We start from the raw sequence: 25730 nt of genomic DNA on the forward strand, positions 1-25730 counted from the left end.
AACCTTTGGTTAAATACCATCCTGCTACCCCAAGGCCTACATTCATCCACGGGTAGGCCTGGTTGACTCTAAGCTTGGGGTGTTTCCATTCCCAGACTTGTTGAGCTAGTACTTAACCTTTCAACTGGAGGCTCTTCGGCTCTGATTGATCTCTCCAGTAGTCTAGTCCTTCTGCGTTGTCTTCTGCAGATCCCTGTTTCGGGTCTACTAATGCCACTCTTTGTTGCCTTCCAGATATGCTTTTGATTCATTAGTATTTTTATATTTCTTCTATCATTTCAATGTAATTTTGGGAAGAGAAAGAAGTAAGATTATGGATTCAGTTCAGTCTCTTGAGCCAGATGTCTCTAATTACCTTCTTTTTATGCGTGGTGGACAGCCCTTTGTGATTGACATTTAACAAAGCCATATTTAGCAATAAGTCATTAATCTAGTATTTGTTTAGTGCCAAATGTATGTGAAATTCTGTCTGGGTTTTAGGTATGTGGTGAGAAACAAAGCAGATATGTAATTCTTGCCCTTGTGGAATTTATGGTGTAAAGGACACTCATTATCAACTATGCTCAAATAAGTATATAACTACAAAGTGTGGGAAGTATTATCAAGAGCAGTAACAGAATGCTTTGTGAGAATAACAAGGAAGATAGTAGCCAATACTGACTGAATACATACCGTGCGTACCTGCTTACTGCGCCAAGAACTTTACATGGATGATCTCATTTAATCTGCAGATAACTTATTTTAGAGATAAGGAAACTAAGACTTCAGATCCTAATTTAGTTTTAGGAAGTCAAGAGAGACCTCTCTGGGAAAAGTAACACTTAAAATGAGAACTGAATGACTAGGAGGTAGCCAAGCAAAGAACGGAGGGAGGCTATGTAAAGCAGGAAGGAATAACATATTTGAAGGCCTAAGGAAGGAATGAACTCAGCATGAAGGGTGTTAGAGGCAGAAGTGGAGTGAGCAAGCAAAGTGTAGCAGGGGATAGGGTGGGCAGGGGCGAGCGGGGGAGGTTGTTCTAGGCCAGGGTAAGGGAGTTAGATTTCCTTCTAAAGGCTTGGGAAACTATCAAAAGGTTTTATAAGAGAAGAAGATGGTCTGACTCGCTTTCTTAGAGACCACTCTGCCTGCTTTGGGGAGAATGGATTGGCAGTGGACAGAGGCTTACTGTGGTCCAGAGGAGAGAGGATGGGGATTGAAACTACAGTGATGGCAACAGAATGGAAATAGGCAGACAAATTTGAGGCATTGATTTTAGCCCTAAAACATATTACTTGTAGCTGGGTTGGATATAGATAATAAGCAAGAGGAAGAAATCAAGGGGATATCCACGTTTCTTGAGCAGCAGGGTGCATGGTAGTGCTGACTACTGAATGGTGAGGGAAAGGTTTTAGACACGGAAGGTTTCACTACCTGTGAAATTTAAGTGGAGGTGGCATATAGGCCCAGAAGAGACGTCTGACCAACCAGTGCAAATGTGGGCGCTGCTAGCATATCATTTGTGCTTACAGCCATCTGTCTGATCAGATTGGCTAGATAGAGGTCAGGAAAGAGTGCCAGCATGTGCCTGGGTGGCTCAGTCAGTTATGCCTCTGACTTCCGCTCAGGTCATCATCTCATCGTTTGTAAGTTCGAGCCCCACATCAGACTCTGTGCTGTCAGCACAGAGCCTGCTTGGGATCCTCTGTCTCCCTCTGTCTCTGCCCCTCCCCTGTTCACACTCTCCCTCTCTCAAAAATAAATAAACATTTAAAAAATTAAAAGAATTTAAATAAAGAAAAAGAAAAGAGGCCAGGGACGGAGCCCTGAGGAAGTCAGACACTTTGAGACCTGTTGTTGAAAGAGGAACAGCTAGTAAGGTTAAAATGAGGTGGAGCAGCCAAGAGGTAGAAAATCAGAGGAGTGCTTTGTTGTGGGAACCAAGAGTTGAAAGTTCTTCAAAAAGGAGGGAGTACGTAGCCGGTTTGAATGCTCATTTCATATGAGAGCCACATACCAGGGTGTGTTTGAAAATTGCCATCAACAAAGAAGCATGGTATACCTCCCATCTCTTTTTTTTTTTTTAACATTTATTTATTTTTGAGACAGAGAGAGACAGAGCATGAACAGGGGAGGGTCAGAGAGAGGGAGACACAGAATCCGAAACAGGCTCCAGGCTCTGAGCTGTCAGCACAGAGCCCGACGTGGGGCTCGAACTCACGTACCGCAAGATCATGACCTGAGCTGAAGTCGGCCGCTTAACCAACTGAGCCACCCAGGTGCCCCCTTCCCATCTCTTTTAAAAAACCTTTCCATCCCACATCTCCCTCCAGCTGCTGTTCCTTCTCTCTGCACCTCTTTATGGTCAAAGTCCTCACCTCAGAGAAGAGGTAGTATCTCACTCTCTTCTCTTTCCATCTTTATTTCACTCCCTTTCGGCTTTCTCACCGACTACTCAACTGAGACCACTCTTTGAAAGGTCACCAATAGGGGTGCCTGGGTGGCTCAGTTGGCTGAGCGACTGACTTCGGCTCAGGTCATGATCTCCCAGTTTGTGAGTTCAAGCCCCGCGTCGGGCTCTGTGCTGACAGCTCGGAGCCTGGAGCCTGCTTCGGATTCTGTGTCTACCCCTCCCCTGCTCATGCTCTATGTCTCTCTGTCTCTCAATAATAAATAAATGTTAAAAAAAAAAAAAGTCACCAATAGCTGCTGTCTTGTCATATCTTGTTTCACTTCTCTGTGAAACTCACCTACTTAAAATCTATTGACAGTATCTGATTGAGTTGATTACTCCCTCCTTGAAACACTGTTTTCTTGGCTTTTATGATGCCATATTCTGCCAGATTACTTCCCATCTCATGACTGCTGCTTATGAGTCAGTTTAGCTAGCTGATCTTTTAAAAGAATGTAAATCCAGTTATATTTCTTCCCTTTTCAGAGCCCTCCAATCACATAGCGCTTCTCATCACATTCAAAATTAAATCCACACTGCTTACCATGGCCTACAAAGCCCCAAGTCTTCTGGCTCCTGCCCACCTCTGCAGTCACATCCTGTACTAAAACTGGCCTTTGTGCTATTTCTTGAACCTGCCAAGTTGCTAAGGGAGATTATGCTTGCTGTTCTCTGTACCTAGAAAGCTCCTTGTGCAGATCTTCGATGGTTTACTTCTTCACATTATTTAGACGTCTGCTCAGTGTAAGCACTATAGACCTTCCCAGACTACTCTAAAATAACCCCCTCTAGCCCATCAGTCTCTCCCTTTACTCTTCTTCATAACACTTGTCCTTGTCTGAAATTGTATGTTTACTTGTTTGTCAATTAATATGCCCCTACTTCCCCCAGATTGTAGGCTCTCAGTCACTTGTCTGCTTGATGACTTCTCTGTTCTCAGATTCTGGAACAGTGCCCCACTACAGTTACTGATCAAGAAGACAAGTCTTTGGGTCACCTGGGTGGCTCAGTCCAACTTCAGCTCCAACTTCAGCTCAGGTCATGATCTTGCAGTTTGCGAATTCAAGCCCCGAGTCGGGCTCTGTGCTGACAGCTCAGCCTGGAGCCTGCTTCAGATTTTGTGTCTCCCTCTCTCTCTGTCCCTCCCCCACTCATGCTCTGTCTCTGTCTGTCTGTCTGTCTGTCTCAATAAAAAATAAAAGTTAAAAAAAGTTAAAAAAAAAAAAAAGTAAGACAAGTCTTTGAGGTGACAATAATGGATGTAATCCAGACCATATGTGACAGGATTGATCTTTGCATGGGAGGGACACACCCTCCCTTTTAGCGAAACGGAAATGGTGAAGTTAGTTACAAACACAGACTAGTTGTATGGTTCGTGGTGGGGGTGTGGGCCTGGAGGAGGATGAGTCGGCACCTGGTTAGCTGCCATGAGAAAGGAGGCTAAGTATTGGGTGGATAGGAAGCCAGGCCCTTTGGAATGAAGGGAGAAGTTGTTCTGTCTCTGAGCCAGATGTTGCTGTAGTTGAGCTCCTGGTAAAAGGTAGCCATGCAAAGAGGTACAAAAGAGTACCCGGCATTTTTAGATATGTAGTGCTTAAGGATCTAATGTCCCTTGCTTTAATCAGGAACATTATTCTCTATGCCAGGAAACCATTTGAGTTTACAATAGGAAAACTGCCCTTTTACCTTCCTCTCCTATCTTCCTCTAGATGGAGCCCATTGAGACTAGGACCGAGTGCACTGATGGCCCTACACACCTAGCTTGCCATCAGGATTGACATGTTCATGCTTTCAAATATTTGAGGGTTTTTTGGTTTTTGTTTCTTGTTGTGTGTGTGTGTGTGTGTGTGTGTATAGCAATGAAAGAAACAGAGTCTCTGCCTTATAGGGCTTTTATTCTAATACAGGGAGCCAGTAAACAAATGTCCAAATCAGAGATGGGATGGGCGTGTCACTCTGGGTCCTCACCCTACCTTTTGCCTCGCCTTCCACCCACACTGGCCCTGGGGTGGCAGTGGAACATGTTCTGTCTCTCACTCACTGTCCATGGCCTGCCATCTACAGAAGCATTGAGTGAGCTCTCCATTGCATACAATGGTAATGACGTATTCTCTCCATTTCAGATGAGACGCCAATTATTGCAGTGATGGTAGCCCTGTCCTCTCTGCTCGTGATCGTGTTTATTATCATAGTTCTGTACATGTTAAGGTGAGCATGCTAAAGCTTCTACGTTCTCTTGGACTCTGTTTCAATACCCCAGGGTCTCAGTATGCCCACACAGTCCAGAAGATAGTGAGATAAGAACAGTGAATAGGATAGAGGGGACTGCCTTGTGATACTAAAATTAAAATTCTACATAGTAATGGTTTAAAAGCTCTACATAGTCTTCCTCAAGACCCAGCCCCTCCGCTTTGCTTCCATCTGCCCAAATCCAGTCCCCAGCTCCAGTTTAACCTAAAGCCCAGGATGGTGGTTTGAGGTTGAGGGAAAAGATATAATCTGTGTCATTGCTGTTAGGTGGGTTAAGATCCCCAGATCTAACCCTACTGTAGCAACCCCTAAAAGTACCTGAATGGAGAAGGTGCGCTGACTAGAGACCTATGTTTCTAGTTGGGGGTTTGGGGGCACACCTAAGATCTAGGATCCCTGACCCTGGTGTGCTGAACTGAACCGCGTGAATTAGAGTTCCCCCTTCTGACTTTCTTCAGGGTCCTCTAGATATTGTTCCTCAAATAGGAAGGAAAAGCAAGCAAGGGGAAGCCAGGGGAGAGAAGAGAGAGATGCATTTGTCCTCTTCCTGCTAAAGTTACTGCCCTGGCTAATTGGGATTAACTCTGCCCTTATCTTTGGCTTAAGCTGCTCTGTGCTCCCTCTGTTCTTTTGCAGGGATAAAGAGAAGGGAACCTTACACACCCCTACAATTTGTCATGTGTCTCCACCATTCTGCAGGAGACTTGTAGCCAGACCTGTGCCCACCCAGTCTGAAGCTCCGGGCTTCTCCCTGATTGCACCGGGGAAATACCAGCATTTTAGCTTAATAGGGATATTCTTATCTCCCCTCCACTGTATTCTACTCACTTACCCCTTCTCCACCTGGTGCGGCTGTCATCTCCAGTGAGTCCTGGAACTGGAGCCACACAGAGGAGCCATACAAGCCAGAATATACTGTTATGGCACCTGGGTTGGATTCTAGTGTGCTGAGGATGAGCAGGAACATCCTGAGGCACCCAATCACCCTGGAATGGAGCTGCCTCAGCATGTGCAGGACCTGTCTCTAAAAGAACATGTTTATTTGGTAAAGGAGATTTAGGATGCTGAATTGATACATGGAAACATAAAGCTAGTGATTGGTCTCTCCTGACTCTATGCTTGCTTTTTCACTATGAACATTTTCTCATTAGGTTTAAGAAATACAAGCAAGCTGGGAGCCATTCCAATTCTTTCCGCTTATCCAATGGCCGCACTGAGGATGTGGGTAAGGCCCCCCTTAATGACATGGGGAACCTTCGTGGAGAAGAAAATCAAGAAATTAGGGGTTTCCCATCCTAAAAGGGCAGGGAGGGGGAAGACTTGAAGAAAGCAGTCCTGGTTTTTGGAGGCCTGGTGCATGAGATAGAACACCCAGTTTAGTCTCCAGAGAAGGGCTGGGTCTCCAGAGCACCTGACCAACCTTCCCCCTTGTATACTGCAGAACCCCAGAGTGTGCCACTTCTGGCCAGGTCTCCAAGCACCAACAGGAAGTATCCACCCCTACCCGTGGACAAGCTGGAAGAGGAGATTAACCGGAGAATGGCTGATGACAATAAGCTCTTCAGAGAAGAATTCAATGTGAGTTCTTTGCTGAGGCTGGTGTGTCAGCAGGGAGGAAGGCAGACCGAAGGTCGGGCCTTTTGAGTCATGGGGTAGAAAACAGGTTTCTAACGGGTTAAGAGGTGAGAAATTTTCTACCAGGTTCATCTGACTCCTTTCCTATGTGATCATAGACAGGAAATGAAATAAGATTTGCCTCACCTCTCTCATCTACCCATCCATCCATCCATCATCGCATCTGTTACTTTGTTTGTTTAATAAATACTTACCAAGCATCTAATATGTGTGAGGCACCAGGGATTTGCTGGGGAGCAAAAACAGATCCAGTCCCTGCACTCAGGGAACTCACTGTCCAATAGGAAAACCCCCATAAATAAGAACAAAAATATATAAATTCAGACAGTAATATAAGACATGAAGGACTGGTACATAGTTGTAGGAGCCTATATTAAGAGGTGGCCTTTTAGAGTCTGGAACAGGGGTCACAGAGTGTCTTAAGCAATAGACAATAGGAATAAATCAGTATAGAAATGAAGACCATGAAAGACTGCTGAGCACAGGCATCATTTGGGGTATTTAGATTTGTACTTTTTTTTTGTAACTCCCTTAAGGAAGCTGAACATGTTTGGGGATCTAGCAGTTGATATTCCCAGCCACCAGTTCTGATTCCAGTTCAGAACTTCCTTGAAAAAATTATGTTTTAATTGAGACCTAATCATAGGCGAGGGCATTGGTAAAAGTGGTGTGGGAAATATTCCAGGCACTGGAAATAGCAGGAGCCAAGCTATCACTAGTAAGGGTGGGTAAGGGAAGAGCGCATCCAAAAAATAAAGAAGGGCTATATGTGACTAAAGGGCAGAGACTTGGGGAAGTGGTAAGATACGAAACTGTGTAAGGCAACTGGGCCAGGCTGTAGATGTTGTGGATTGTGATGAGAGAAGAGAAAGCCATGGACAAACCAGATTTATATTTTGAGAAAAATCATTCTGGCAGCTAAATAGAGAAGAGCCCATAGGGAGACCAGAATGGATGCAGGGAGTACAGTTAGGGGCTGCAGCAGTTGTTAAGAGCCGAGGTGCTGATAGGTTGACAAAAGGTGGTAATGATTAGAGAGAGGGGGATGGACAGAGAGGAACAGTTCCAGAGTTGGCTAATTCATCAACTGGGGCATTGTTAAACTCTCAGTCTCCTTCACATCTTCCCACTCAGCCATGTGTCAGCTTTGTCTTCTAGGCTGACTCCCCTCATGTTGCCAAAACGTCTTCCTCAGTTCTAAGTGCCACATGGAGGTATAACAAGGTCCAGTGGGAAAAGGATGACTGTTTCTTCCTGTGTGTCTCCTGTTATCAGTGAGGAAAACTTTCCCAAGAGCTTCTGAAGACTTCCCTTGTCACATGCTCTTTCTTAAATCAGTCACAAGCAAGGGAGAATTAAGCTTACTGCAACTGACTGAGATCAGTCCAGATTTTTCCTGTGTCGTGTCAGGGTTAGGCAGACAAGCCCACAGAATGGAAGCCATAGTAGCAAGGGGGAAGGGAAGAATGGTTATTGGGTGGGTGAGTCACCACTCATATCTGTTTTATTGCTGAAAGGCTTAGAGGAGTGGAGAGTGATGTGAGCAGCTTTGCACTCTGAGAAAATCATTAGCAATGATGTGGAGAATAGATAGGAAAGAGGCAAGAGTTAAAGCAGGAGACCATTTACCGGGCAAGAGTTAATGGAGTAACTTGGACTCTTTTTTGGCTATTGGAAAAATGGCATTGTGTAGTGCTCATTATTGATTGGGAACATTTACCTCATCCCCGAAGATAGCACCCAGCCTGAATACCATAGCTAGGTCCCAAATAGGCAGTCTACTGTTTCATAATCTATAGTGCCCACTGCTTCTAGGTAATAGGGTTTGTGACCTCATGGCCAAATGTCTTTTTCTGTGAAATGAGTTTTTTGTTTGGAGGAATATTGCCTGAGATAAAAACATTCCAGTAAATCCCTGGTTGGAGGTGGTATTCCTAGAGGCGTGGTAGGCAGATTTAAACAGATACTGTGGTGAGAGCCAATTGCCATGCTACCGTGGCCACTGTGTTCATGGGTTCATTGGGCTAGCACCGCAGGTAGTGGAGGAAAGGGCCAAGCAACATCTCTTGGGTTTTTAACGGTGAATGCTATCTGGTGAGCATACAAGTGAAGCATAAATATTTCCTGTCTTTCTTGTTCCAGTTGTCCACCACCCAGGGATCGGCTTAGATCCTGACCTCCAGTGAGGTAGTGTGATACCTTGCTTGAAGTTCTGTTTCCTGGAAGGATTTCTCTTCTGTACTCATTCAGAACATCCCTTAAGTAGATTATCCCGTATTAGTCCACTTCCAGAATGGGCCAGTATGTCTCACAGAGCCATTTGTGCACTAGGCTGGACTTTTTTCTTCTGTTAACTATTGATATCATTGGGAAATTAGGTGTGTCTAGAGTGGCTAGGTGGCAGGTGTTCTGTGCACATCACTTCCATCTGGTGGTAGAATTTTGTTGGACATGTTTAAATTTGTAGCTTATTAAGTCATATACTACTTAGCTGATAATGGGCAGCTGAAGTGACTTGAATATCTAGTTACCCATGGTCAGGCTTATCGTCTCTACCAGAGCCCAGTGCTAAGCTAGCAACCCAGCTAAACTTGCTGACAGGATCATGGTTTTGTCCCCAAATCCTAAACTTTTTCATTATGATTTTTCTGCTCAGCCTTAAGCACAATTAGGGCCCCGCAGAATCAACCAGAACCAATTTCTTTGTGGCCTGGGTTAGCTAGAGAGCATTCTCTTTTCATACCACTCAATAAATGAATCAGAACAGGACACCAGCATGCCTGTGGTATAGGCTGTCTTCAAAATCTAAAATGGCTCAGCATGCATCAGTCCTTCCTAAGGAGGGAGGGGGATGGGCAAGGAGCAGCAACTTGTCCTTTATGTTGGAGGGGATATCCTGACATGCCACAGGTCTTTGACTTCCAGAAAATTTGGCAGAAGTGGCAGGCCATATTTTTTATGTCCAGCCTGAACAGCTAAGGTACATAATTCCTTCAAGTCCCATGAGCTTGATGTCATCAGCATAGTTGTCAGGGTGATGCCCTGTGAAACAGACAAAATCCTCACGAACCAGATCACATCAGAGAGAGGTCAAGATGATTAATCCCTGAGGCTGCTCCTGCCATGAGAATGGGAACTGCTTCATGTGGTCTTTGTGCACGGTAGAGGAAAAAACAGCTATTAGTCAATAGCTATATTCCAGCAGTTATGCTAATTTGTAGAAAGGAGAGTGCATCTGGAAAAGCACCTGTAAATCGGCACCTCTACACGATTCGTATATTATAATCTGACATCCTTAAACACTGCCAGTCTTTTATGCTAGTTTATTTGTAGTTTGCATGTGGGGAGGTGGTAATAGGAAGCATCAGAATAGCTAATACCAGTAGTTAACTGAGCACTCGCTTCATGCCATCACTAAACTCACACATGGAGATGTAGTATCTCATTTTCCTGCAACTTATAATCTTCTGTAGCAGTTCAGACCTCTGTAACTCACCTAGAGACTTAGCCTTTTGGCAAAGCTTGCATTTGCTCTTGCTATTTTAATGGTCCTCCTTATCCATTGGATTAAGAGACCAGTGTGGGTATTCTATCACTTTCTCTAGATAGCTGTTCCAACCATACATTGGGAAAAATAGGTAGTTCCTAATGTAAGTGCAGTTTGGGCCAAAACTCTTTCCATCTCCTGGCCTGCAAAGGGTCCATTCTAACTAGCATAAAATAGTGACATTCTGGGTTCCCGGGAATTAGTTAGCTCAAGGCCAGAACCTAATAGATCCCGAACAGTGTATTTCTCTTTACCCCGGGGAGCTACCATGGTAGGTGGCTGTAGATTCTTAAGGGAAGATGAAGAGGAAGTTCATGGTATATGAGTGTTGATGTTATGGGGCAGAGTTCTTCCTTACATACGCCTAACACTGAAGGGTTCTGGATCGTGAACTGACCCAGGCCAGGAGTTGGATGCAAAGGAGCCCTTTCTGTACCTTAGTGCTCTAGGCAGTCCCCCTTCACTGACCTAGGCTAGCTGCCTCCCATTTTTATTATTAGGAGCCTCACAATGATTTATCCACAACTAGAGATGTCAGAGCTCTGGTGACTATGGCCTCTGAGGCTCCTTCCATCCCACTAACATCACGAATCTCATTTTGAAGCCAGTCCCTTCCACCAGCATCTCACTCTGGTAAAGACTGGAAAGCTCTTCTGAAAGATTCCAGTGCTTTCCATACACACGTGCACTCTCTGGGAAGGCAAATGTTATCCTATCAGGGACACAGTGAAGGTGTCACTCAGAAGGTTGAGCCTCTGGGAGCCCCTGTAGCACTGATATCCCACACTTTGTGCCAAAGGCTTTCTGGCTTTTCATTGTTACTTAGCTGGATTTAGCATGCAGTCCAGGTTTCCACTGGCCAGCCTAGCCTGCCATTTTGTGGCCAGTCTCCTGAGCTGTTACGCTACCTGCAGAAGTTCACTTAACCATATTATAATTTGAAATTAGAAATTTGGCCTTATCCAAGAATGATGCTCTTCCCTCCTTGGTCTGAAATCTCTAAAATCTGTATCAACAACTGTTCCTATGTGATTTTTGATGATCCAACCCATGAATTCCTGCAGTTTCCTCTAAATATTAGCTCTTTTCTTTTCTTTTTATTTATGTATTTTAACCTCCAAATTGTGTTGTGCTTGTATCCTGGCTATCCATGAGCGATGAGAGCTGAGTTATGGGGCAGTTTTCTTCCTCATAAAAGTAGGGTGCAGTGGAGAGCATAATAAAGATTTTTAGAAGTTGGCTTTCTCCCAACTCCTCTGTTTCGGCATCATTTTCACTGTCTCACTTAAGGCCCTGTCTTTCACATGAGCCACCCAGGAAAGATGTAAATTCCATTAGCATTAACATTCAGCAATCAGCAAAATACTGAAATCTTAACATTTGGTTCACCAAAATGCATGGCACAGTCATAGAAAGGCCCTAAGTTTTGTGCTGTCTTTGGACATAAACATTTGATGTTGGAGCTGGGCTTTTTCTTATTATCTAATAGTGCCGGAAGTTACCCCACACCTTGGTTTTAATGTTTCTCGTTTCCTTTTAATTGGGATTCTTCCACATCTTTACCACCAGTGAGAAAATATCCCAGGCGATTGCAAGCAGTAACTGAAGTCGGGAACTATGGGTGACTTGCTCTTTCTCATCCTGTAACTTGGTTGACATTTCCTTTCCCTTCATCTGAACCCAGTGATCAGGGGTACATCGCCCTCATTTCCCCCCTCGGTCTCTCCACCACTGCCCTAATACTAAACTGCTAAGTCAGTTAAGGTTTTTTGTTTAAAAACAGAAGTCAACTCAACCAAATTAAGCAACAACAAAAACCCAAAGCATTAATTGGGAAGCATCAAGCTGGGGAAGCTGGCAGAATCAAAAGCTGATGTGGACTACTAGCCCTGGGGCAGAACAAGCCCTATCGTGGTGGCTCTGGGGCTCTCTATGGAAGCCTCTGCTCCTTTCTTGGTATCACAGTCCTGAGAATCTGGTCTGGCACAGTGCAGCTCAGGTGTGACTGTGCCCACATCAGTCAGCCCTGGCTGGAAAGAGAAGGAGTAACACATAGGGCAAACATACCAGCTTGTGTCTACTGTCAGAATAATATGATCATGGGGTGAGAAAGGCCTTTTTAAGCAAAACACAAGATTCAGAATCCACAGTGGAATAGATTGAAAGATAATAAATATATTAAAATATTAAATGTTCCTATGAAAAATGATGTCATAAAATGGCCAACTGTTAGAAACGGTTTGCTGCAGGTCGAGAATTTTTCATAATACATAAAGAGCTTCTATAAACCTGTGAGAAAAAAGTAAACAGTGCAGTAGAAAAGTTGATAGTTCATAGAAAGAAACCAAATGGTCTATAAACATATGAAAAGCTCAACTACATATAGAAGTCAAGGAAATCCAGATTAAAACTAACCATTATTTTGGGCCTGTTAGATTTGAAAATTTAAGAAGATTGATGAAGTATGGGCAAAGGTATTGGGATACAGATACTCTTATGCACGGGTAGAGCGAGTTTTAAATTTTTTTTTTTCAACGTTTTATTTTTTATTTTTGGGACAGAGGGAGACAGAGCATGAACAGGGGAGGGGCAGAGAGAGAGGGAGACACAGAATCGGAAACAGGCTCCAGGCTCTGAGCCATCAGCCCAGAGCCTGACGCGGGGCTCGAACTCACGGGCCGCGAGATCGTGACCTGGCTGAAGTCGGACGCTTAACCGACTGCGCCACCCAGGCGCCCCAAGAGCGAGTTTTAAATTGGGGTAGCAGTGGAGGATGATTTGGCAATATCAATCAAATTTTAAATGTTTATACTATCTGACCTAACTTCTGGGACTCTAACAGAAAACCAAATATGTATTTGTACAAGGTTGTTCATTACAGCATTATTTATAATAGCAAAGAAAATAAAATGAAAGGCAAATATCTGTCAAATAGCAGAATGGCTAAATTATTTCTTGCATCTATTATGAAATTCTAGGAGTGTCTGGCTGGCTCACTTAGTAGGGAATGCGACTCTTGATCTCAGTGTCATGAGTTTAGGCCCCGTATTGGGTGTGGAGCTTACTTAAAATAAAGATTTAAAAAAGAGGGGCACCTGGGTGACTCAGTCAGTTGAGTGTCCGACTCTTCTCCTCAGCTCAGGTCGCGATCTCAAGGTCATGAGTTCAAGCCCTGCATCGGGTTCCACGCGGACAACATTGAGCCTGCTTGGGATTCTCTCTCTCTCCTCTCTCAGCTCCTCCCCTGCTGACACGAGTGCATGCATACTCCCCCCCGACCCAAAAGAAATAAACTTTTTAAAAAAATAAATAAAATTAAAAATAATAAAAAATAAATGTCTTGACCTAGATTTCTAAGTCATTGTTATGGGAGAAAACACATTGCAGAGGACTATACATGGTATAATCCCATTTTTTAAAAATACTTCTTATTTTTTAAAGGTTTTATCTTTTTTTTTTAAGTAGGCTTCACACCCAGCATGGAGCCCAATGTGGGCTTGAACTCATGATCCTGAGATCAAGAGTTGAGCTGAGATCAAGAGTCAAATGCCTTACCGACTGAGCCACCAAGGCATCCCCTAAAGATTTTATTTTTTTAAATAATCTCTACACCCAAGATCTCTACACTCATGACCCCAAGATCAAGAGTTACATGTTCTACTGACTGAGCCAGCCATTTGCCCCCAAAAATACTTTTTAAAGGGGCGCCTGGGTGGCGCAGTCGGTTAAGCGTCCGACTTCAGCCAGGTCACGATCTCGCGGTCCGTGAGTTCGAGCCCCGCGTCAGGCTCTGGGCTGATGGCTCGGAGCCTGGAGCCTGTTTCCGATTCTGTGTCTCCCTCTCTCTCTGCCCCTCCCCCGTTCATGCTCTGTCTCTCTCTGTCCCGAAAATAAATAAACGTTGAAAAAAAAAAAAAGTACTTTTTAAAGTCTGGAAAAATACTGTGAGCTATGAGCAGTGGTTAACTACAAGGAGGGTAGAATATAGGAGAGACATGATCGGGAACTTTCACTTTTTACTGAATTATTTGACTTTTTTTATAAGCATATTCTTTTCATAACATTTTAAAAAGTAGAGTTTTTTAATATGGTAAATGAAACTAATGGAGCTTAGCTTTAGCATAATATCCACTGTACTTTAATGGATATATAACATGTGAAATAAAAGTTGATGTCCCAGCTTGAACTGTGCCCAGGAGTCTTGTGATCCAGTCTCTTTGGAAAGGAATATCACCAAATGGGAAATTGTTGTGGAGAAAAATTGGACCATGGAGGTGAACAGCTGAAGGGATAATAAGCATAGGACATGACAGCTGTTTTCAGATATTTGAGGCTAAAAGGAGAGTGTGTAGCATTTCTATGAAACCCAACAACGGCTGAAAGTTCTAGGCGATGGCCTTCGTCCTAGAGGTATAAGCTGGACGTTTTAAATTGACCAGCATTTGTCTTAGAAGCATTGAATTTATCTAAAAGAAACACTCTGAAAAGCCACTTATTGAGGTCCCTAAAGCATGTTCAAGGCTTAAAAGAAAAAGACAAAATTTAGTTAGCTTCTGAGAGGAAAAGTGACAGAGAAGAGAGAGAAGAGTGGAGACAGTGAGATGGTCTGGATCTGCCATGTCACATTGCAAGCAGGATGTGACACCCTCCGTGCTCCAACTCAGGACTCTACATCCTTATAGAGACAGCTTAACTCTTGGACTTCCAAGTAGAGAAGCATGTGTGTGTGATCTGGCAACAGAACTGTGTGGCATCTGAGTAAGAGGAAGGCAGAATAGCTTGTACATTGACCGAGTTGTCTCTAAATAAATGAATCAGAGTCAGAAACCTATAGGCATCGACAGGAAATGTGTCAGGGGCTTTGGAATTCAGAGTCCAGGGAATTGGGGGTTTGGGGTGTCCAAGGGACAGAGAAGGCACCAGCTGACCTCTGAGTTTTCCACTAGTCAGTGCAAGGTAAATACAAAAGAAATGTGTGTCTGGGTGTTGGGTCCTCCTAACCAGAATTGTTGCAATGAGATGAACTGCCTTAAAAGGAAGTAGATACCCTGTCGTGTCAGAGTCCTTAGGCACTGATGACTCTTGCTTGGGTGAGAGTGTTTGCAAGGGGATTCAGATTTAGAAGAGAATGAGACCCAGCAACCATCTGGAGATCTTAGGCAGCACAGTGAGGCAAGAAAAAAAATGAAAGGCATTAAGGATTAGAGAAGAAGAAACAAAATATGCATTTTTGCAGAAGAGAATAATTGTCCTTGGAGAAATCCAAATACCCATCAGCTAAATTATTAGAATTAATAAGTTATTTTAGCAAGGTTGATAGATACAAAAACAGCATAAAAAATTAATGAATTTCTACACATAAGCCACAATCAGAAAATCAAATAATTTTTAAAATATGTCATTTACAGTAGCATCCAAAAGGAATAAATTTAACAAAATTTTACAGAATCTTTGGAGAAAATTATAAAAATGTTTGAAGGCATTAAAGAAAAAGCCTAAACAGTGAAGAGTTAAGATCAGTGAATTAGAAGGCTCAATATTGTAAAGATGTCAATTCTCCCCAGACTGATATATAGATTCAATGCAATTCCCATAAAAATCCCAACAGGTTTTTTGTGGAACTTGACAAGCTGATTCTAAAATTTATATGGAGGAGAAAAGATTCAAGAATAGCCAAGACATTCCTGAAGAAGAAGAACAAGGTGAGGAGACCTGCCTTACCAGATATAAAGAGTTATTACAAAATTAATTAAGATAGTTTTGTATTGGCACTGGGATAGACGGATTGACCACTGGAACAAAATAGAGAGCCCCAAAGCAGATTCATGTATGAGTGGAAACTTATTTATGGCCGAAATACCATGGCAGTTTAAAGGATGGTCTTTACAATGAGTAGTGCTGGGACAATTGAGTAACCCTTTGGAATAAATGAAGTTGAATTCTTGTTTCATACCAAACAAAACATTGGTCCCAGTTGGTGTAGACACTGTAATTTAAAAGACAAAAACAATGAAACATAGAGATAGTAATGGAGGGAAGTATACTTATGAACTCACAGTGAAAAAGGATTTAAGATTTAAAATGTTGATAAAGGGAAACATTGATAAACTTGACTACATTAAAATGCAAAACTTCTGTCCATAAATAGATATGACAAAGAAAACGAAAGCGCAGGCCACAACTTTGTAAAATATGTTTGTAACCCTTGTACTGACAAAGGATGCGTATCTAGAATATATAAAGAACTCCCACAAATAAATAAGAAAATAAATAAGCAATCCAGTCGAAAAGTAGGGGAAACACTTGGAGGGAATCCCGTTGACCAGGAAACTATGGAAAGATGGTGAACCTCATTAATAATCAAGGAAATGTAAATTAAACCTACATTTGCTATATTTAAAGTCTGACAGCAAATGTTGGTGAAGATACAGAAAAACTAAAACACTTCACATTGCTTTTGGGAGTGTAAATTGGTACAACTATCTCGAAAAACAGTTTGGCCTTATCTGGTAAGATTAAAGATGCTCATACCTGAAACTCTTGCACATGTGCACGAGGAAACACATAGAAATTAGTGCTCAGAGCAGGATTGTTAACTGTAAACAACCCAAATATTCATCAGTAGTAGAATGGATAAATAAATGGTGTGGTCTCAAAATGGAGTGCTACAAAGTAGTTGAAGTGAATGAACTTTGGCTACCTGGAGCAACCTGAGTGAATCTTCAGAATATAATGTTGGGCAAGAGAAAAGGTCACCCCTTGATTATGATTCCATTTTTATTTAAAAAAAAAAAAGAGACTGAACAAAAAAATATAAAATGTTCAAAGATACAGAATGTGTGGGATACAAATAAAGTAAGGTGATGGTAAACACAAAATTCTGCGTTTACTTGTGGGAGGAAAAGGAAGAGGATATGAAGAGGAAGGGCCCAAAGAGAACTTCTAAGTTCAATTGTGTGATGGAGGGGCGCCTGGGTGGCTCAGTCGGTTAAGCATCTGACTCTTGGTGTCGACTCAGGTCATGATCTCAGGGTTTGTGAGTTCAAGCCCAACATCAGGCTCTGGGCTGATAGTGAGGAGCCTTCTTGGGATTCTCTCTCTGCTCCTCCCCTGCTTGCTCTCTTTCTCTCTCTCAAAAATAAATAAATAGACTTAAATTGTGCAGTGGATATCCTTTTTTATAAATATAAAAGTTGAAAACAATTTTTTTTAAAAAAACTTGACATTTAAAAAAAATGATTTCATTCATAGCCTGGCTTCCAGAAAGAGCTTAAGCAAGGGATGACATGGTCTTTGATGCCACCTAGTGTTTCTAGAGATTTTAACATCTGGTAGCCTTCTGGTTCAGATGCTTGTGCCTCGCTCCGTGAACTAGGTTTTTCAGAGTAGAAACTGAAAGTATAGAGTTCCCCGCCCCCCCCCCACCCCCCACCTTGTTTTCACCCCTGCCCTGGATTCTTCAGTGTGACCCATTGCATGTAGCACCAAGTTTTCTGGGTCAGGCCCTTTCTTTTCTCTTGCCAAACAATGGTGCCTGTTTCTCCCTAACTTTCCTTTTAGGGGTCTCAGCCTTGCTGGAGACCTAGTTTTCCTGCATCGTCACTATGGGAAGCTGGGAATGCTGATTGGACTATAAGGTGTGGTCATTGTCCTAACCGACCCCTGAGGCCTATTTTCAAGAGTCTTGCTGTCACTACTTGTGCTCTACATCATTTTAGACAAGGGGTGTACGGAAAAATAATGTCTCTGGCTTGTCATGAGGACTTGTATCTCATCCTGCCCTGTAGCAGGGTGGAAACCTATGGACATCTAACCTGTCTGGAAGAAGAGAAGGCAAACCGGGGGTGAACTGGGAAATTCCAGTCTTCAGTCAGGTCTCTGTTCCATGTGCAAGAGTCCAGCCCAGGAAACTCCCTTTTCCCCTTTAGGTATTGGCAGCGCAGGGTCTAAGGAAATGCCTCTCTCCGTAAAATGACATGTAGAACCTGCAGGACTTTAACTCTGAAAGGAAATTCTCATGAGCGAGTGAAGGCAGGTGGACTATGAGACCCTGACTTCTGTTAGGGTCTCCCACTTTAGTTTCTCCTACTGTGATCTTGCTTGTTCCTGGGAAGTGTATTTGTTCTCTTCTTAAAGCTTTTGCACCTGTCTGGAAAAATTTGTTGCGTTTAGGCTGGCATTTCTTTTATTTAATGGTACACTTTGATATTCAAAGCTAGAAACCTGAGAGTCATCCTTTATTCCTGTCTCTCTCTTCCCAACCCACCTTCCCATCTCTAATTCTAACTCCAGAATATGTGTCAGATGCATCTTTCCTTGTACCATCATCCTTCATGCTCCCATTCTTGCCTTCCCACTGGTCCCTTTTCCACATAGCAGCCAGAGTGATTCTTTAACATGTAAGTTGGAGTACAGTTGAAAAGCCTTACATGGTTTTCTCATACACTGAAAATAAAATTCAAACCCTCTGTTCAAGGACCTACATGGAATTGTACATACTATCCTTGCCAAGCTTCTCCCCTCCACTTCCTCTTGCCATCCTCACCAACCACATTCCACGTTGTCTACCGAATACCCTCACTAACCTTTCATTCGCCTCACACATCCAGGCCTTCTCCTGCCTCTGGGTCATCACAGATGTTGGTCTCTGTGCCTAGAATACTACTTTCCACACTTCTCCTTCCTCATCGAGACCTACCCTTAATCTAAATTTGGGTATTTCTTAGGCTTTCTGATACTTTCTGTAGTAACATTCTGTTCTTTCATTGTACTTATCATGGTATGTAATTTGTATTTATTTGTTTTATTTGTTTAATGTCTTTCACAAGTTTGTACTGTCCTTGAGAAGAAGGACTGTGTATATGACTGATTCACCACTGTTGGCTCTGTATTTATCCCAGCACCTAATAGGTACATAATGTATATCTGTCAAAAAAAATAAATGAAAAGTAGTACATGAACCATGATTTACTTAACTGTTCCCCTGCTATTGAAAACTGAGGTTGTTTTCAGTTTTGGGTCGTTCCAAACAATGATAAAGTAAATAATTTGAGCAAAGATTTTTATTTCCTCAGGCTAGATTCTCAGAAGTAGAGTTGCTAGGTCAAGAGTATGGATACTTTTAAGGCTCATAAAACATATTTCCAAATCATTTGTCAGAAAGGTTATCTAGGTTGGAATTTGAAACTTTCTTTTTTTGCTTTCTGAATTTTGAATATATGGAGCATGTAAGAAGAAAGCAATTCAATTAATAAAACTTAGCTTCCCACTCCTGTAAAACTAATTTATTGAATGCTTATTCTGTGCCAGACATGAGATTATGGTATTTACTCCTCATGTGGCAGATATCATTAGCCCAGTTGTACAGATGAGGAAATGTCCTAGAAAGTTTAACAGATTTTCTCAAGTTCATACAATCCAGACTGTCTCATGTCAAACCATTTATTTCTACCCACACACTTCCCAGTGCTAAAATGGTGCAGATTCAGTGTCACTTAACCCAAATCCTCTGCTTCCTAACTGCTGTGTCCATGTGAATGCCCTCCCACCCATCTGCTTGTCCTTGCTTTCTTGCCACTTGGTACGGGAGACGGGGCTGTCATACCCTTCAGGTCCCTAGAGAGGGCTTAACTCAGCTGACCATCCAGACCCCTCCTGTGTGGTTCACTCTGACATGCTTCTCATCTTTGCATGTTGGTTAACCTGGGGATAAATGGCCCATCCCTTCAGTTCTGTCCCCATTCCTGTTTACAGGGGTGGTCCATTTTGACCCAGCATTGTAACAGATCCCTAACCACTCAGTAATCATATAAAGAGCATGCTGCACTTTTAGTAACAGAAAGGGTATTCTGCCCCCCTGGGGATTCTTGGTGTTAAACTCTAAGGAGCTTGCAGGCTATATTTAGAGGAGAGGTGCACTCTCTGTGTTAGGCTGAAAGTATTCCCTGGGCCCATCTTTTTCCCCCAAGTAAGGGTACAACTTGCTGTCAGGTTGGGGGATAGTGCAGCATTTGGCATGTTTGGTATTTATCCCTGTTAGTAACTTCCTGTAATTTCTCTTAACCTTTCAGGCTCTCCCTGCTTGTCCTATCCAAGCCACCTGTGAAGCTGCCTCCAAGGAGGAAAACAAGGAAAAAAATCGATATGTCAACATCTTGCCTTGTGAGTGTTCGTAGAGTTTCCTGGCGTATAATCTGAAACTGCATCTCTAGCCAGATTTTTTGAGGATGGAAAGAATCTCGTGTTTGATCACAGGAGAGCTGGTAATAAGAGTAGGGTCAAACCTTTGAGCTGGGAGAGCCTTTGTGGACCCCAGAGTGACCCCAGGTGCTCATCAAGTTCAATGAGGAGCTTGCCCATAGGCCTCAAGTTTCTGGGTCAAGAGGAGCAATTTCACCAGGACCGGATAGGAAGTATGTGGTTGTTACAGGTTTTTGTAGTGCTTATCGCAATGAAATCCTAATACAGAGTTCTCTTCATTAACCCCTTCCCAGAGTTAGTCATTGCTAGTCAGTTGATTTATAACCTAACAGACATTTGTCTAAGCCAGTGGTCTCCAAAATGGGGTGTGTATAATCCAGTGGGATGGGAGAGCAAAATGTTGAACTGTGCTTTGTTTTTATAATTGCCTTTTCAAAAAATGTCCTTTAAAAAAATTTCTGGTGTATTTTTGGGTACATACTATAATAGAGATCACTATACTAGGCCTTTATAGATACTGAAGTTTTCTTATTAATATATGAACATATGCATATTACATAATTTTTTTAAAATATAATTGGTATCCTGGTTACATTGTTCTGACTTTTTTCTTTTAATGGTGTATATTGGCAGTTCATCTGTCAAGAAACAGAAGCATTCACTTTCCTTTTTATCAACTGCTTACTGTTGCATGTTGTGAATATATCTTAATTTATTTAACTAGTCCCTGAATAATAGCTGAGATGTGTCCAAATTTTTGCTGTTATAAACAGTGCTGCATTGACATCTTAATACATGTGTGTCTCTGTGCACATAGGCACAGATGTCTCAACCGGCCTGGTTGTATCGTTAACTGAAACGTTAAATTTTTTTTCTAGATGATCATTCTAGAGTCCATCTGACACCAGTTGAAGGAGTTCCAGATTCTGATTACATCAATGCTTCATTCATCAATGTAAGGAACTTGAGCTTTTCTCATTATTACCTTGAATGACTGTTGGCTACCATTACTGGCTCCTTCCCAGCTGCACATTAGAAGGAGTATTTGTGATGGCAAGTTGTCCCTAAGGAGTCTAATTTTTTTAAGAAACTGAAAAATTCTTTTTTTTTTAATTTAACTTGTTTTATTTATTTATTTATTTATTTATTTATTTATTTATTTATTTTAATTTACATGCAAATTAGTTAGCATATAGTGCAACAATGATTTCAGGAGTAGATTCCTTAGTGCCCCTTACCCATGTAGCCCATCCCCCCTCCCACAACCCCTCCAGTAACCCTGTTTGTTCTCCAGATTTATGAGTCTCTTCTGTTTTGTCCCCCTCCCTGTTTTTATATTATTTTTGTTTCCCTTCCCTTAAAGTCCTCATATGAGTGAAGTCATATGATTTTTGCCTTTCTCTGACTGACTAATTTCACTTAGCATAATACCCTCCAGTTCCATGCACGTAGTTGCAAATGGCAAGATTTCATTCTTTTTGATTGCCGAGTAATACTCATTGTATATATACATACCACATCTTCTTTATCCATTTATCCATCCATGGACATTTGGGCTCGTTCCATACTTTGGCTATGTCGATAGTGCTGCTATAAACATGGGGGTGCATGTGTCCCTTCGAAACAGCACTCCTGTATCCCTTGGATAAATACCTAGTAGTGCAATTGCTGGCTCGTAGGGTAGTTCTATTTTTAGTTTTTTGAGGAACCTCCATACTGTTTTCCAGAGTGGCTGCACCAGCTTGCATTCCCACGAAAAATTCTTTTTAAAGACCAGGTAGTTTCATGTGTATTCTTATGTTTACCCTGTCATCATTCCCAGGATTTCCCATGCAAAAATCTGAATCTAAATGTGTACTTTTCTATAAGAGTCGGTGAATCCTTTATTGAACTTATTCAGATGACTAAGAAAAGCAGGTCTTGTTATCTTTAGTAAAAGTACGGGAGAACAGGGCAAGAATATCTGACACCAGGTAAGTCTGGTTAGCTGTGAGGGAAGAGCTGAAACTGGGAGGGGATTTTTTAGTGGTGATTTAGAGAATGTTTACAGAAATGGTTTAAGAGACTTGAGTACATTTTGTGGGCTGTGAGGAACCAGTAAAGAAGGTTTGAGAAAGAGAGAGGGAAAGTGACCGCAAGCTAGCAAGAGCAAACCTGACTACCGAAGCAGGATGTGTGAAGAGAACAGTGATAGAATTTGCACACCACAGTTCACAGCAGCATTAATCGCAGTACCCAAAAGGTGGAAGCAACCCAAGTGTCCATCAGTGGATGAATAGATAAGTACAATGTATATACATACAGTGGAGTATTATTCAGTCTCAAAAAAAGGAGGAAATTCTGACACATTACAATTCTGAAGACATTATACTGAGTGAAAGAAGCTGGCCACAAAAGGACAAATATTTTCTGATTCCACTTACACAAGGTACCTGCAGTGGTCAAATTCATAGAGACAGAATGTAGAGTGGTGGTTGCCACGGGCTGAGGTGAGAGGGGAATGGGGAATTGTTTAATGAGTAGAGAGTTTCAGTTGAGAAAGATGAAAAAGTTCTGGAGGTAGATGGTGGTAATAGTTGCCCAGCAGTGAAAATAAACTTAAGAACCGTACACTTAAAAATGGCTAAAATGGGGGGCGTCCGGGTGGCTCACTTGGTTAAGCCGACTTCGGCTCAGGTCATGATCTCACAGCTCATGAGTTCGAGCCCTGCATCAGGCTCTGTGCTGACAGCTCAGAACCTGGAGTCTGCTTCTGATTCTGTGTCTCCCTCTCTCTCTGCCCCTCCCCTGCCCACGTTCTGTCTCTGTCTCTCTTGCTCAAAAATAAATATAAAAAAATTTTTTAAAGAATACTGATGGAGAGATTAGCATTGAACATGAAAAACGGCATTTGTTCCCCTGAGATTGATGGTAAAGGAGAATATTGAATAGATAGAGATGGTTTGTAGATGTGGGTATTTAAGTTTATTTATTTTGAGAGAGAGAGCATGCGAGCAGGGTTGAGGCAGAGAGAGAGGGAGAGAGAGAGTCCCAAGCAGGCTCTGCATTGTCAGCACAGAGCCCAATGTGGGGCTCAAAGTCATGAACCATGAGATCATGACCTCAGCCAAAATCAGGAGTCAGATGCTTAACCAACTGAGCCACCTGGTGCCCCACATCTGTTTTCTAAGAAGTCAAGTGCTGGTTATCTGGTGGAAAAAAAGGGATTGGACTGTGACATTAGAGTAATGAAAGTTTTAGAGTAGCTTCTGAGATCAGTAAGAAAGAATACTGAAAAGAAAAAAAAAAGGGCATGTCTAGCTGCACTGAGGGGCCAAGATGGAAACCATTGATGTGTATGGCCTCAGTTGTGTGATTTTTCTCTAACTGTACCCTAGGATTGGTAATATGCAGAGAAGTTGTGGTATTCAGACAAAGGGGCTGCTTCAAGTAGTCAGCCATGTGCTAGAGGTTCAGTAGAGAAACAGTAACATTTGGAATGAACTGCACTAGGGAAAGGTGGTGGGATCAAGTAACTCTAGGTCTTGAGAAGGTGGAAGAACAATCTTGGGATAAGACAAGGAGAAAGATGGAGGAAGAAGAGACTACCCAACAAATAGGCTATTGGGTGAACTTCAGAAATGGAGCAGTCCAGACATGCTCACTGGAGTAGATTTGCTGACATTCTTGTATGTTTTTAACACGATGGTCATGTGTTTATAGTTGGAAGGAAAGGCAGCCTAGAAGAGACATGATGGATGCCGCTAGATAAGGAAAATAAAGAAAGGCTAGTGATCAGCTGGGATTCCCAGGCTTCTTTCAAGGATTGTGATGAAGGGGATGGGAGGAACAGCTTGACTGTTACACAGAAGAATATAGCAATATATTGCTATAGAATGTATCCATGTGTAGATAAAAGAATACTCAACTAAAAGTGGTCTAGATGGCAACATGTATTTATCTCATATAATCTGAAGACAGTTGTAGGCCAGTTCTAGCGTTGGCTGAGTCCGTGACTTTCTTAAGAAGCACCCAGATGCTCCCATCTTTCTACTTGCTTACCTTCTTCCTGTTCACATTATCTTTGTGGTCACAAGATGGCTGCAGCAGTTCCAAGCATTCCTTATAAATACAACAAACAGCATAGATGGGGAACATTTCTGCACATGCTTTACCCTTTTTAGGGAATGTGACCTTTTCCAGAAGCTTCTGCAGCACCATGCTCTTCAGGGTCAGCAGGCCAGGGTTGGATCACATGCTTATACCTGTCTCTAGTCACTAGATAGGGCATTGAGAATTACCGTGATTTACCCTTCTGAAGCTGGGAGTGGTCACCTTACAAGCCAGTGGAAAGTAAATATCCAAACAAAATCATGGTTCTGATGGAAGGAAGAAAAGGAAGAGTGGCTTTTTTAGTTGGTAACCAGCATTGTGTATCACCGTAATCAATTTGCCTCCTCCCTGCCTTGAGGGTGAAGACAGTCAAAAATTAGTTGGATGTTAAGGACATTCACTTTCGAATGTCCCCTTTCTGAGAGCTTTCTACTTTTCTTCCTTTCTGGTCTTATACTCTAATAAACTTTTGCCTGCTGCTCAAAAAAAAAAAAAAAAAAAAAAAAAAAAAAAAAAGTTGGATGTTAAAGATGGTAAGCAGTAAGATGGGTTTATTCATGGTGGTGGTGAGTAAGGGTCTAGGAGGAAACAAGACCATTCCTTTGACTATGCTTAGTTGGAGCTCACGTTGGGGCATCCTATAATGCTTTGATGGTTACTGAAGAGTTATTAACAGGTGAGATGAAAGTTTAGATGAAGAGAGTTAAATTTCGGACCCTTATGATCTCAGTGAAAGTAGAAAGGCAGGAAAAAGCTTAAGGTTAACTATGAGTAAGAGTCAGGGATTAAAGAAGATTTAGGTCCACAGGTTTTTTTGAGCACCTGCTTTGTGCAGAGCACCGTGTGGGTAGGCTTAAAGGTTACAGAGATAACATTTGGTCCCTGTTACGACACACAGACCATTTCCTTTAGTGAGCAATGTGTATGAAGCTAGTATTGCCAAGTTCTGTGGGACTTAGTAGAGAACCATTCAGACAACTTGGTGATCCAGTAGAGCTAAATATTGAAGGGTAACTCTGAGATCAAGAGAAGAAAGATGGGCAGAAACTTCAAAGCAAGAGGAGAAGCATGAGCAAAGTCAGAGACTGGAAACTGCAATCTTAGATTATAAGGTATAAGATGGGAAATTTAAAAAAAGAAAAAAAAAGATAGGAAGTCATGGGGGAATTGGTAGGGACTGCGTCTTAGAAGGCACTGAATATTAGATGTGTCCACTGGGATTCTTAGTTGCAGACAACAGAGTCCACTTTTTATCTACCCTCATAGTCAAGAAAGGATTTATTATAAGATACTGACTGGGTAGCTCACAAAATCTGTGGGAGAGCCAGTGAATCAAGCTAAGGTGCTGTCAGCATGGAACAGAACAGCTGTAGATGAGCCCAGCTATCCCATGTGACTTGAAAACCTCTGCACAGGTGCTACAGAACTGGATGCTTCTGCTGCCATACTTAGCCAAAGACCCTCTAGCACAGTCACCTTCTCACATTGCTTATTTACTTCTGTCCCAGATTTGGTATGGGAGCATCTGCTAGTAACAAACTAGATCTTATACAGAAGTGAGCTGCAAGGGAATCT

At 42.3% G+C, this 25730-nt stretch overlaps 1 protein-coding gene across 4 annotated transcripts in view; it reads left to right on the forward strand.

The window, feature by feature from the left end:
• The window catches only part of PTPRA (protein tyrosine phosphatase receptor type A), a 160029-nt gene that overhangs the window by 103268 nt on the left and 31031 nt on the right, over positions 1-25730 (forward strand). For 3 of the 4 annotated variants that reach the window (XM_047067509.1, XM_047067512.1, XM_047067510.1), the window contains 5 exons: positions 4555-4639; positions 5833-5906; positions 6123-6259; positions 19934-20024; positions 20942-21018. In XM_047067509.1, coding sequence (XP_046923465.1) covers positions 4555-4639; positions 5833-5906; positions 6123-6259; positions 19934-20024; positions 20942-21018 — 464 coding nt within the window. Of the gene's footprint in view, positions 1-4554; positions 4640-5832; positions 5907-6122; positions 6260-15471; positions 15566-19933; positions 20025-20941; positions 21019-25730 lie in introns of those variants that run through there. The other variant, XM_047067513.1, reaches the window with a different exon arrangement.

The sequence above is a fragment of the Lynx rufus genome, unplaced genomic scaffold, assembly GCF_022079265.1.
Source record: "Lynx rufus isolate CCGP_SWC_20201006 ecotype Redwood Valley unplaced genomic scaffold, mLynRuf1.p SCAF_8, whole genome shotgun sequence".
NCBI lineage: Eukaryota > Metazoa > Chordata > Mammalia > Carnivora > Felidae > Lynx > Lynx rufus.